Here is a 14,546-nt window from a genome sequence, read left to right on the forward strand (position 1 = left end):
TGTTGAACAGTTAAAGCTTGGAAAAGCCTTTGGATAGATAAAATAAGACTCAGCCTACCCTTCTTCAGCTTCTTCTTTTTGCCCTGGGACTCTTCGTCGGTGGCACCGAGCAGCGTGAGAATAATACCAGACTGAGAGTTGACACCGACGGCGGTGACAACCATTTTACCGCTGCCCTCCATGACATGAGTACCGGACAATACCATGGGATCGAACTCGACACCCTTCTTGACGTGGTCGGATTCGCCGGTCAACGACGATTCATCCACCTGAAATAAAAATAGAGGGAAAATTTATTTTGTTTTGGAAATTTGACGAGTGTCTCCCCCTACCTTCAGGTCATTACTCTGTATCAGAACACCATCGGCCGGCAACAGATCACCGTACTTGATTTGGGCAATATCACCAACCACAATATCTGTCACCGAGATTTGACACACCTCGCCACCGCGTATGACAGAGAATTTGTGTTCGCCCTCTATGCGATTCTGCAGACCACGAAATTGCCGCTCTTTGGAGTAGTCATTGAAGGCGGTGACCAGGACCACCACAACCACGGATATTAGAATGGCCAGGCCTTCAATCCAGCCATAATGGTCGTCTTCTTCTTCCAAAACAGCTGTCAAAGAGAGAGAGAGAGAGAGAGATTTTTTTGGAATGAAAAATGCGGGAGAGGGATTGTGTTTTGTTTGTACTTACGAGCATCTTCATCGGCGGGTTTGTAAAACGACAGAATCAAGGAGACTATCGCAGCTACTTCTAAAATTATGAGGGTCACATCCTGCAATGCTTCCCAGACTAGAGTTAAAAATGTTTTCGGAGGTTTCGGTGGTATGCTATTCGAGCCAAAATTTTCTCGTCTATGTTCGATGTCGGATTTCGATCCACTTAAACCTGGAAGAGGGAGAGAGAAATATTTGAGAGAGTTAAAAATATTCAAAGGAGGAGAGAGAGAGTGCGGGAATTAACTCTCTAGAGATGGGGCCGGACAGAGAGTGTCACTTTCTTCTTCTTTCAATTTTCTTACTCTCTGACAAGCAAAAGAGAACGGACGTAAGAGAAATCACCGCAAACGGTGATAAATGATCTCTGATTACATTAAGAGTGTGCAGAGAGAATAATGTCCATTGAAGGCAGGCATGCCTAACCCCGCTCCCTTAGAGAGAGATTTAAAAATGGAATATTTCAGATATCAAGGGGAGGCTTGAGGTGGTTTTTTTTTTGTATTTTTTTGCTCCTTACCATCTGTGGGGGAAGTGTATAATTTTTTACAGATTTCGTTGACACCGCCCATCTGATCTACCATGTGAACACCTTCGCGACCCCGATGTTCCATGAGGTCGCGCAATTGCCTAAGTGATATCCCATATTGTGCGGGTCGTCCATCGATGGTGGCCATTTGTTATAACTGGAAAAAGAAGAAAATGGAAAAGAAATTGGTTAGAAAAGTGGGAAAAATTGGAAAAAATCTGGGTTTTGGAAAAAAAATCTCAAATGGGTGTAGCCAACAACAAACAAATTTTAATGGGAAAAATTTTGCAATTTTTCCAAATTCAACAAAATTCGAATTCAGTCAGGCTGAATTGTAGATATCAGGATGAAAATTAATTTTGAATTATTTTTTTAAGTTTAAGAGTTTCTAATTAAGTCTAGATGACTTTTAAATATTTGAATCAAAATTAATTTTGAATTATTTTTTAGGTAAGTTCCGAATACTTATAAAAAATATAATTCAGCTGAATTTCAAAAAATTTCATTCAACCTCAAATGCATCAAATTTTTATTTGGAAAGGAAAATTTAAAAAAAATAACAAAAAAAAAAAAATAACCAAAAAAAAAAAAAATAATAAAAAAAAAAAAAAAATATTGAAAATTATTTCTCCTCCAGCATTTCCAATCAATTCAGCCAAGCTCTAGTTGAGTTTATGGAAACATTTTTTTTAAACGATGACTTATTTTTATTTAAAACAAATCCCGTCACCTTAGCCATGCTAAATGACACACAAGCGTAACATAAATTTTGCAAACATTTTTTGCATGACAATTTTGAATGAATACCGTTGCGGTCATAAAGCTAGATTAACTTTAGCTGATTGGAATATTTAATAATTCTGCTAAGTTTTGGGGAAATAAAAAATATACGTATTTTGGTAATTTTAATTTTTTTGAAAATTTCATTTTTTTTTTAATTCAAAAATTTTTAATTACTCTAAGCAGAATTGTGGTAAACACAGATTTTCAGTGAAATTTTTATTTAAAATTTCAAAATGTTTATCAACATTTGGGAAATTTTTAAGTTTGGTTTAGCCGAATTGAGTTTAAACAACAAATATTTAGAATTTTTTGGGGTTTCAATGATTTTTTTTTCAAAATTTCGAAACTTTTTCTTAAAACATGGAATAATTAAAAAAAAAACAAATAGATTTTTTTCGGGGTTTCAATGTTTTTTTTAAATATTTTGTATTTGTTTTTGGAATATGTTAAAATTTTCAAAACTTTTTCAACTTTTTTGATTGAGTGTAAATATGAAATATTGAGGAATTTTTAGAAAAATTCTTAAATTCAGTTAAGTTACAAGGAGCTTTAATGATTTTCTTTTTTCAAAATTTCGGAAAAAAAATTTCAAAATTTCGGAAAAATTTTTCAAAATTTTCAATAATTTTTTTTTTTAAATTTCGAAATTTTTTCTTAAAAATTGGAAAATAAAAAAAAAAAAACAAATAGATTTTTTTCGGGGTTTCAATGTTTTTTTAAATATTTCGGAAAAAAAAAATTCAAAATTTCGGAAAATTTTTTCAAAATTTTTTTAAAGTTTTCTCAGCTGAATTGAGTTTAAACAACAAATAATTAGTATTTTTAGGGGTTTCAATTTTTTTTTTTAATTTTTTTCGAGTTTTTTTGGAAAATGGCTTTCAAAACTTTTTTGATTGAGTGTAAACATGAAATATTGAAGAATTTTTAGAAAAATTCTTAAATTCAGTTAAGTTACAAGGAGCTTTAATGATTTTTTTTTTTCAAAATTTCGGAAAAAAAATTCAAGTTTTTTTTAAAATTTTCTCAACTGAATTGAGTTTAAACACCAAATATTTAGAATTTTTAGGGGTTTCAGGTTTCAACTTTTTTTTTTAGAAAATGGCTTTCAAAACTTTTTCAACTTTTTCATTGAGTCTAAACCTCAAAAGTATTAAGGAATTTTTAATCATTTCGAAAAAAAATTAAAAACAAACTTTTTTTAAGCCGAATCATGTTTAAAATTGTATATATTAACATTTTTTTTGTAAATTTTCCCTAATTTTCAATTTTTTTAACTAGTTTTCATTTAAACAACAAATATTTAACAATTTTGGGGAAATGCCCTTAATTCAGCTTAGCTTAGTCCAATTCAGGCAAGAAATTTTAACCTTTTTTTAATTTTGAAAAAATTTCAAAATTTCAGCAAAAATGTTTGAAAACTTCGACAATAAATAAAAAAATCAGTTTTTATTAGTCGAATTTTGCCTAAAGCCTTAAGTATTGACACATTTTCAAAAAGTTTTTACTTCACCAATTTTTTAATAAAATGTTGCTAAAATTTTAAAATGTTTTTAAATTTTTCTCATTTAAATTGAGTTGTTATACCAAATATTAAAGTATTTCAAGGAAATATCTTTAATTCAGCTAAGGAGTTTTATTGTTTTTTTTATTTTATAGTTTTGAAAATTTTTCAAAATTTTGAAAAAAAAATTCAAAATAAATTAATTTTTCTTAGCACAATTATTCAGAATTTTTTAAAAATAAGAATTATAAAAGTATTTCTATGATTTAACTAGGCTAGAATTCAATGAAGAAGTATTGACTTTTTTCAAAATTTCGAAAATTTTTTTAAGTTTCAAAATTTTTTTTAAAAATTCAAAAAAAAGTTTTAGCTAAGTTATGTCTAATGTCTTAAATATAGACCTTTTTTTGGAAATTTCATTAATTTAACAAATATTTTTTTAAGTAAAGTTTTTTACTAAAATTTTCAAAATGTTTTTTCAGTTTTTCTCAGCTGAATTGAGTTTTAAGATCAAATTTTAAAGAATTTTCAAGAAATTCCTTTAAATCAGCTAAGGGGTTTTAATGTTTTTTTTTTAATTTTGAAAATTTTTCAAAATTTAAATTAAAATCCAAAATAAATTAATTTTTCTTAGTTCAATCGCTCAGAATTTTTTAAAAATGAGAATTTTAAAAGAATTTCTATGATTTAACTAGGCTAGACTAAATTCAATGAAGAAGTATTGATTTTTTTTTTTAAATTTCGAAAAATGTTCAAAGTTTTACATTTTTTTTTTAAATGTCAAAAAGAAAATTTTAGCAAAGTTATATTGCCTTAAATATAGGCCATTTTAGAAATTTTATTTCATTAAGCAAACATTTTTTTTTAATTTTTTTAAACTTTGCTAAATTTTTTGACATGTTTTTTTTTAGCTGAATTGGGTCTTAAGATCAAATATTAAAGAATTTTGAGGAAATTCCATTAATTCAGCTAAGGAGTTTTATTGTTTTAATTTTTTAATTTCGAAAATTTTTCAAAATTTTAAAAAAAAAAAATTCAAAATAAATTAATTTTTTTTCTTAGCTCAATTATTCAGAATTTTTTAAAGATAAGAATTTTAAAAGAATTTATATGATTTAACTAGGCTAGACTGAATTCAATGAGGAAGTACTGACTTGTTTTAAATTTCAAAAATTTTTCAAAGTTTCAAAATTTTTTTCAAAAAAGTCAAAAAAAAAAAAATATAGCAAAATTAGCAAAATTATATTTAAAGTCTTAAATATTGACCCTTTTTTTAGAAAATTTTATTAATTCAGCTAAGGAATTTTAATGTTTTAACTTTTTAATTTCGAAAAATTTAGAAAAAAATTCAAAATAAATTAATTTTTCTTAGCTCAATTATTTAGAATTTTTTAAAAATAAGAATTTTAAAAGAATTTCTATGATTTAACTAGGCTAGAATTCAATGAAGAAGTATTGACTTTTTAAATTTCAAAAATTTTTCAAAGTTTAAAAAAAATTTTTAAAAAAGTCAAAAAAAAAATATTTTTTGCAAAATTAAAAATTAAAGCCTTGAATGTTAACCCTCATAGGAATTTTATTTAATTTAGCAATAAAATAATGTAATTTTTTTTAAACTTTGGTTAAATTTTCGAAATGCTTTTTTTTCTGTATTTCTCAGCTGAATTGACTCTTATGATCTATTTTTTAAGAATTTAGAGGAAATTTCATTAATTCAGCTGAGGAATTTCATTGTTTTAATTTCGAAAGATTTTCAAAATTTTGAAGAAAAAAAAATTCAAAATAAATTAATTTTTCTCTTAATTATTCAGAATTTTTTAAAATTAAAAATTTTAAAAGAATTTGTATGATTTATCTAGGCTAGACTAAATTTAATGAAGAATTTTTGTTTTTTTTTTTAATTTCGAAAAATGTTCAAAGTTTGAAAAAAATTTTCAAAAAGTCAAAAAAAAAAAAAAAAAAACATTAGCAAAACTATGTCTAAAGCCTTAAATATTGACCCTTTTAGGAATTTTATTTAATTTAGCAAACATTTTTTTTTTTTTTTTGAACTTTGCTTAAATTTTCAAAATGTTTTTTTTTCCTGTTTTTCTCAGCTGAATTGAGTTTTAAAATCAAATTTTGAAGAATTTTGAAGAAATTTATTTAATTCTGCTAAGGGGTTTTAATGTAATTTTTTTTTCAAATTTCAAAAAATTTTCAAAATTTCGAAAAAAAAAAATAAAATTTCAAAAAAAAAAACAAAAATAATTTTTCTTAGCTCAATTTTGTGTAAAACTTTAAATATTGAAACTTTTTTTAAAAATTTCTTTAATTCATTTAAATTTTGATTAGTTTTAATTATTTCCAACTCCAGTTTAAGTTTTTTTTCTGAATTCTTTTTTTTTGTAAAAAAACTCCAATTTTTTTTTCAATATTTTCTTCAAAATTCCGAAAAAGTCTATTGTTTTTTTAAGGTTCTCTTCCCCCATTTCCTTGATGACTTCATCAATTCAGTTTTGCTTGATTAGTTTTGCCTTATTTTTTTCAGCCATTAATTTCTTAAAAAAAAAAAAAAAAAAAATCAGAGCTAAGAAAAAAATTCGAAATTCCAAAAAAAAAAAAATCTTATGAAAACATTTTCCCGAAACTTCAAATATTGAAACTTTTTTTTTAAATTTCTTTAATTCATTCAAATTTTATTGAAATAAATTGATTAGTATTAATTATTTCAAACTCCAGTTTAAGTATTTTTTTATATATATCCTTGAAGCTTTCATCAATTCAGTAGAACTGAATCGCATTTTTTGCAATAAATTCTGATTTTTTTTTTTTTTAATTTTTTCTTCAAAATGCCGAAAAAAAGTCTATTGTTTTTTGAGGATCCCTTCTCCTATTTCCTTGATGACTTCATCAATTCAGCTTTGCTTGATTACATTTTTTAATTTCTTTCAAAAAAAAAAAAAAAAAAAAAAAAAAAAAAAAAAATAAATAAATAAAAAAATTTCAAAACTTCGAAAAAAATTTTCATAATTTTTTTTAAAAAAAAACGTTTTTTTCTTATGAAAACATTTTTTCTGAAACTTCAAATATTGCCACTTTTTTTTAAATTTTTAATTTATTTAAATTTTATTGAAATAAAAGCCTTAGAGAAAGCCTTAAAGCTTTTATTAATTCAGTAGAACTGAATTTCATTTTTTTTTAAATTCTGACTTTTTTTCAATATTTTTTTCAAAATTCCAAAAAAAGGTATTGTTTTCAGAGGTTCCTTTCCCCCATTTCCTTGATGACTTCATCAATTCAGCTTTGCTTGATAACTTTTGCCTTAATTTTTCCACCTTTTTTTTTTTCTTTCAAATAAAAATTTCCCCACCTCAGCTTTTCGGAATTGTCTAATAAAAAATAAATTACTTAATTTTTGTTGTTGTTTTTATTTTTTTTTGTAATTTCCTTTTGATACATTAAACTGCCATTAAAATGTCGCAGGCAAATGCCCTGCCATTACCTTTGATATTCTCTGTTTATTTATTTTTTTGCAAAGTTGCCTGCTGCCATTTAGTTGGAAATTCCTCCCTATTTTGCCACGCAAGGTGGCCACCACAAAAAAAAAATGTGCCGGCAAACAAACAGAGCTATTAATTTTTTAGAATTTCTTGCTATTTGCCATTTGGCCAATTAAAATAATCCGTGGCTGATCTGGGAGTAGCCAGCCAGTCCGCCAGCCAGTGCCTTTCCCTCATTGACGTCTGGCCGGGCTTTGTCTATGAAATCTCAAAATAAAGAGTAGAAGACCTTGGGGATTTTATTTTTGCCCTCTCTTTTTGCTTGCCACAAATCTTGTAGGGATTTGGCATTTGCTACCGGCACTTTGTGGCCTTACACGGCTTGAAAAATGTCGGAATATATATATTTTTTGAAATTTTTTTTATCACAATAAAGAAAAAATAAATCGAATAAAAGACTTAAATTTCCTTGAGGAAATGATGAGAAAAAATAATTTAAAAATTATTTTTGAGAGACTCAAATACTCTCAGAGAGGGAGTTTTTAACTCAAAGAGAATAAGAAAAAAATCCACCATCCAGTGAGTGGCCATCATTTGTGTCTGAATGACAGCCAATAAAAAAAATATTTTGCCCAAGATAGACCACGGAAATCTGCAGCCAAAACCAGTTACAGCTGGAACGCTTTTATCTTTGGTTGGCTTTGATAATCGTCATTATTAATCTATGACGTTGTGATGACATGCACATGTAAATGACACACACACGCAATCATCATTCATCTCTGACGTCATGATGATGACACACAGACACACATGTATGTATACGCCGTTAAAATCAGATTCACATTTCTGAAACACGTTTGAATCAATGAATCAATGAAATATTATTGGTCATTTCCAGTTTTATCAGAAAATAACAAAAGAAAGAAAAAAAAAAAAAAAAACACCCACCCTAATGTCGTCATTGGCCAATGGGACAAAATTCAAATAACCGGAGTTTACAAGTTTAAATTAATTACTTGCCAATCTGAAATAATATTGTTATTGTGTTGTCATGCAGGGCTTTTTGGACGTCATAATGTCGGAAAATAAAAAAAATTTTTTTTTTTCAAAAAAAAAAAAGTTTCTCTTCAAATGGTGAAGGGTATTAAAAATTCGATCCGGGCTAACTTAGCTGATTTTTGACTAGCGATTTTTTCAGGGTTTTTAATGTATATTTTTAAAATTAATTACTTCTTTAATATATTGTTTTGTTTTTAATTATTCAAACTGGAAAAATATTTTTTGGAAATATTTTTAATAAAAAAAAAATATTCTCTACAAGTACTTTTTTAATTTTCTTATTTTTTGTTTAAATTGTTATTTTATTTACTTAGTTCTTTAATTTTGGGAAAATATTATCGTCGATATAGTAATAAACTTTTTAATTTCTTAATTAATTTTTCAAACTTCGAAAAGAATATATTAAATTATTATTTTATTGTTTTTTTTTTTAGTTTTGGAAAATATTCTCTTCAATATAGTTTTTTAATATATTTTTTTTTAATTTTTCAAACGGGGGAAAAACTAATATTTTTAATTACAATAATTTATTTTTTTAATTATTAAATTTATTTTTGATTTTATAAAAATGTTCTCTACAAAAAAGTTTTTTTATATTTTCTTCAATTGAAAAACAAAAATAAAATATAATAAAAAAAAATTAAAAACTATAATTTTTTATTATTTTTTATTTTAGTTTTTCAAACATATATTTTTTATTTGATAAATTTTCTCTCAAGCATGATTTTTTTTTTAATTTTCTAACTTTTTAATTATTATTTTATTTATTTTTTAATTGGGAAAATATTCTCTTCAATATGTTTTTTTTTATTTTTCAAAGTGGAAAAAATATTTTTTTTTTAGAAAAATGTTCGCTGCAATAGGTTAAAATTTCTTATTTTTTTAAATTATTATTTTATGTTTTGTTTTTTGATTTTGGAAAATTGTTATTATTTTTAAATTGAATTTTTTAATTTCTTTTTCAATCCAAAAAAAAGAAAATATTTTTATTAAGAAAAATGTTCTCTACAAAGAGTTTTTTTTTAATTTTCTTATTTTTTTAATTATTATTTAATCTCTTTTTTTATAATGTTGGGAAAATATTCTCTCAATTTATTTTTTTTAATTTTTATTTATTATTATTTTTTTAACTGAAGAATTATATTTTTTTAATTTAATTAACAAAGTGAAAAATGTTCTGTGCAAACAGTTTTTTTTTAATTTTTCTATTTTTTAATAACTTTTTTATTTTTTTTATTTTGATTTTGGAAAAATATTCTTTCCAATATAGTTTAGAATTTTTTGTTTTTTTTTCAATTATTCAAACTGGGAAAAACACATATTTTTAATTAGAAAAACTGTTCTTCACAAATAATTTTTTAATATTCTTCTTATTTTTTTATTTATTAATATTTTTTTTTTGATTTTGGTAGAATATTCTCTCTAATGTAATTTTTAATTTATTTATAAAATTTTTCAAACTGGAACAAAAATATATATTTTTTTATTAGAAAAATGTTGTCTTCAAACAGATTTTTTTTTGAATTATTTCTTTAATTTTTTGTTAATTTTGGGAAAATATTCTCTTCAACATAGTTTTCACTTTTTTTTTAATTTTTTTAACAAAAACATATATATTTTTTAATCAGAAAATTCTTCTCTACAAACAGGTTCTTTAAAATTGTCTCATTTTTTAAATTATTATTTATTTTTTGGATTTTTTTTTTAATTATTTCTATTTTTTTTGATTTTGGGATTTTTTTGATTTTTTGAATCTTTTCCAAGTGTCCATCATTTTCCCAAAACACATTAATTTTCAACAACACTATTATATCTTATTAGAACATTGTTTATTTTATTTTTTTTTTTTAATTTTTATTTTTAATAAGAAAAAGTTCTCTACAATTTTTTTAAATTGACCTATTTTTTTTAAAACTATTTATTTATATTTGTTATTTTCAATTTTGGGAAAATATTCTCTTCAATACAGTTTTTAATTATTATTTTATTTTTTTTTTAATTTTGGGAAATTATTTATTTATATTTATATTTTTGTTTTTTTTATTTTGGGAAAATATTCTCTTTTTTATTTTTCTAACTTGAAAAAAAAAAACATATTTTCCAAAAGTGTTTATATTTAGTTTGTATTTATTTTAATTATTCTTAATTTAATTAATTAATTATTATATTATTTAATTACTATTTTTTAATATTCCATTTATTTTAATTATTATTTAATTTTTTAAAATATTTTCTTATTTTTTTTATTATATTATTTAATTATTATTTTTAAAAAATCTATTTATTTTAATTATTGTTTAAGTTTTTAAATTATTTTCTTATTTTTTTATTATATTTATATTTATATTTTTGTTTTTTATTTTTGGGAAAATATTCTCTTTTTATTTTTCTAACTTGAAAAAAAAAAAACATATTTTCCAAAAGTGTTTATATTTAGTTTGTATTTATTTTAATTATTATTAATTTAATTAATTAATTATTATATTATTTAATTATTATTTTTAAATATTCTGTTTATTTTAAATATTATTTAATTTTTTTAAATATTTTCTTATTTTTTATTATATTATTTAATTACTATTTTTTAATATTCCATTTATTTTAACTATTATTTAATTTTTTTAATTATTTCCTTATTTTTATTATATTATTTAATTTTTATTTATTTTTTATTTTATTATTTAATTATTATTTTTAAATCATCTATTTATTTTTTTTATATTTTTAAATTATTTTCTTATTTTTTTAATTTTTTTTTAATTATTATTTTATTTTTTTTTTAATTTTGGGAAATTATTTATTCATATTTTTTTTTTTTAATTTTTGGGAAAATATTCTCTTTAATTTGTCTAGCTTGAAAAAAAAAACATATTTTTCAAAAGTGTTCTCTGCAAACAGTTTCTATTTATTTATATGCATTTATAGTTTGTATTTATTTTAATTATTATTAATTTAATTAATTAATTACTATATTATTTAATTATTGTTTTTAGTTATACTATTTATTTTAATTTATTTTTTTTATTTTTTTCATAATATTATTAAATTATTATTTACTATATTTATATATTTATATTTATTTTAATTTTTATTTAATTTTTTAAATTATTTCCTTATTTTTTTATTATATTATTTAATTATTATTTATTTTTTATTATATTATTTAATTATTATTTTTAAATAATCTATTTATTTTAATTTTTTAAATTATTTTCTGATTTTTTTTAATTATTATTTTATTTTTTTTAATTTTAGAAAATTATTTATTTATATTTTTGTTTTTTATTTTTGGAAAAATATTCTCTTTAATTTTTCTAACTTGAAAAAAAATATATATTTTTCAAAAGTGTTCTCTGCAATATTTATTTATATTTATGTATATTTAGTTTGTATTTATTTTAACTATTAATTATTATTAATTTAATTAATTAAATATTACATTATTTAATTATTATTTTTAAATATTCTATTTATTTTAATTTTTATTTAATTTTTTAAATTATTTTCTTATTTTTATTTTATTATTTAATTTTTATTTTATTATTTAATTATTATTTTTAAATAATCTATTTATTTTATTTTTTTTTTATTTTTTTAAATGATTTTCTTATTTTTTTAATTTTTTTTAATTATTATTTTATATTTTTTTTTTTAATTTTGGGAAATTATTTATTCATATTTTTGTGTTTTTTTACTTTTTGGGAAAATATTCTCTTTAATTTGTCTAGCTTGAAAAAAACATATTTTCCAAAAGTGTTCTCTGCAAACAGTTTCTATTTATTTATATATTATTTAATTATTATTTTTAAATATTCTATTTTTTTAACTATTATTTAATTTTTTTAAATTATTTTCTTATTTTTTTATTATCATTTTATTTTTTCTTTGATTTTTATTATTTTAGATTTAGGAAAAATATTATGTTGAAAATAGTTTTAATTTTTAATTTTTTTTTTAATTTTTTCCACAGTGGTGTTTATCATTTTCCCAAAACACATTAGTTTCCCTCACCACTATCATATGCCATTTCATTTATCTTTTATTTATTTAGTTTCCATTCACTTTTCCACAATTTTTTTTTGTTTTTTTTTTTTTTTTTTTTGATTGAACATAAAATTTTCTTTCAAAATCCGTCTTCCATATTTTCTTTGTGTCATTTTTTCTTTTTTGTTCATCTTTTTTTCTTGTTTAGAGGTTTATGATTTTTTTTTTCGAATTTTTCTTTTCGCTTGCCTTTTTCCCCCGTTCTGTGAATTTTCTTTAGAAACTTAATTAACAAAAAATCACTGCAAGAAAATTTCTATTTTTTTTCACAAAACTGTGTTTTTCTTCAAATTTGTATATAAACAAAATGCTGGGGAAAAAAATTCGAATTGAACATAAAGAAGAAGTGTATATTACGTCAGTGCCTGGCTGCTGGTGCTGGCCCGCTGGGAGGTAATGAAGGTATTGTGTTTTCCTTTTTAGTTTTTTGCTTCTGGCTGGCCGACTGGCTGCTAAAGAAAGTGCTCAACAAAAATTCTTTTTCTCCTGTTTGGTTTTTTCTTTAGCCGACCGTTTTCACACGCGCTCTCTCAGTCGTCCGTGGCTAAGGCCGACCGACTGGCTAGAAAATAACTTCCTCTTTGAATTCTATATGAGGCGACGACGACGGAAAAACAACAAAAAAAAAGAACCGGAGGTGGAAATCTTGTTATGGTCTTTTTGCCACACCAGCAGCAGCACCACCACCACCACTATGATGGATAAATATTTTGGGCTAGTCAACACTAGGTGGCGCTAAGTAAGTAATTGGTTTACTTGAATATTAAGGCACTTTCTCTCTCCCTCTCTCTCTCACTCTCTCTCTGTGAATCGTAGTACTCACACTAGTTCCACTAAATAAAGCAAGAAATTTGTTCCCAAAACCAAAAGAGGTCAAGCTCTGCAGCAGCTGTTATGCGAAAATGAAAACTGAAAATTCCGTCACTCGGGCCATGAGTTTTTGTTTTTTTTTTGTTTTTTGGGCGCTCTGTCTATAAAATTTTCATGCTCTCTGTTGTTTTGTTTTTGTCCTAGGTTGCTGTTGTTGTCAGAAAAAAAAAAAACAATTTCAGTGGTGGTGGTGGATTCTTGAGGAAAATTCATTTTCTGATTTCTTTTTTTTTTAATTTTGAATATTCAGATATTTTTTTCAAATAATAGATAATTATTTTTATTTTTTGCCTAAATTGCCATGACCTTATAATTATTTTTTTTTTTTTTTTTTGTAGAAAAAAATATATTTTTATATTTTTGCCAATATCACACAATATTTGTTCAGCGTTGTCTGGCCCCAATGACAAAACAATGCCAGATTTGGTAGGGCAACAGAATTAAAAAAAAAAAAAAAATAACAACAACAACAATTCGAAATAACAACAAACTGACCAGCCAACAAATTAAATGTGATCAATTTGTGCAATCACACTGGCCAACATTAATTTTGAAATTAAATTTGAAAACCAAAAAAAGCCGATAATGGATTTTTTTTTTAAAAATATATATTTTAAAGGGGTCTTCTGAGAGAGCCTGAGGGACCGATTTTTTGATTAAGTTTTAAATTATTTTAAATTATTTTTATTTCATGGCCAGATATTTTTTTGAAATTAAATTTAAAAACCAAAATTAAATTTGAAAACCAAAAAATTAAAAAAAAAATACCAAAAATGGATTTAAAAAAAAATATATATATATATATATATATTTTAAGGCGACTCCTGTGAACGTTTTTTATAAAGTTTTAAATTATTTTAAATGGCTAGATATTGTTTGAAATTAAATTTGAAAACTAAAAACGGGTTTTTAAAAAAATATTTTTAAGGGGACTCCTAAGGCAAATCGGATTTTATTAATTTTAAATTATTTTAAATGGCCAGATATTTTTTGAAATTAAATTTGAAAATTAAAAAATAAAAAAATGGATTTTTTAAAATACATGTATTTTTAAGGGGACTCCTGAGAGAGCATGAATTTGTTTTTATCAAGTTTTAAAGTATTTTAGACGGCCAGATATTTTTTTGAAATTAAATTTAAAAACCAAAATAAAATTTGAAAACCAAAAAAATTAAAAAAAAAATACCAAAAATGGATTTTTAAAAAAATATATATATATTTTAAGGAGTCTGTTGTGAGAGCCTCAGGGACCGGATTTTATTAAGTTTTAAATTATTTTAAATGGCCAGATATTGTTTGAAATTAAATAAATGAAATTAAAAACTAAAAACGGGTTTTAAAAAAAATATTTATTTTAAGAGGACTCCTGGGGCATATCGGATTTTATTAATTTTAAATTCTTTTAGATGGCCAGATATTTTTTTGAAATTAAATTTGAAAATCAAAAAATAAAAAAATGGATTTTTTAAAAAAATATATATATATTTTTTTAAGGGGACTCTAACAGAGCTTGGAGGACCAATTCTTTTTTATAAAGTTTTAATGTATTTTAG

The 14,546-nt window shown here is 22.9% G+C and overlaps 1 protein-coding gene across 4 annotated transcripts in view; it reads right to left on the minus strand.

Annotated features, from left to right (window-relative positions):
- Positions 1–14,546, minus strand: part of LOC101899765 (plasma membrane calcium-transporting ATPase 1) — a 55,314-nt gene that overhangs the window by 14,667 nt on the left and 26,101 nt on the right. For 3 of the 4 annotated variants that reach the window (XM_059122407.1, XM_059122408.1, XM_059122405.1), the window contains exons 2-5: positions 1,243–1,408; positions 700–894; positions 333–619; positions 59–269 (exon numbers count right to left, since the gene is read on the minus strand). In XM_059122407.1, the coding sequence (XP_058978390.1) occupies positions 59–269; positions 333–619; positions 700–894; positions 1,243–1,399 (850 nt within the window). In that variant the 5' untranslated portion in view covers positions 1,400–1,408. Of the gene's footprint in view, positions 1–58; positions 270–332; positions 620–699; positions 895–1,242; positions 1,409–12,480; positions 12,718–14,546 lie in introns of those variants that run through there. The other variant, XM_059122406.1, reaches the window with a different exon arrangement.

This window comes from Musca domestica, unplaced genomic scaffold (assembly GCF_030504385.1).
Source record: "Musca domestica strain aabys unplaced genomic scaffold, Musca_domestica.polishedcontigs.V.1.1 20, whole genome shotgun sequence".
In the NCBI taxonomy this organism is placed as follows: Eukaryota; Metazoa; Arthropoda; class Insecta; order Diptera; family Muscidae; genus Musca; species Musca domestica.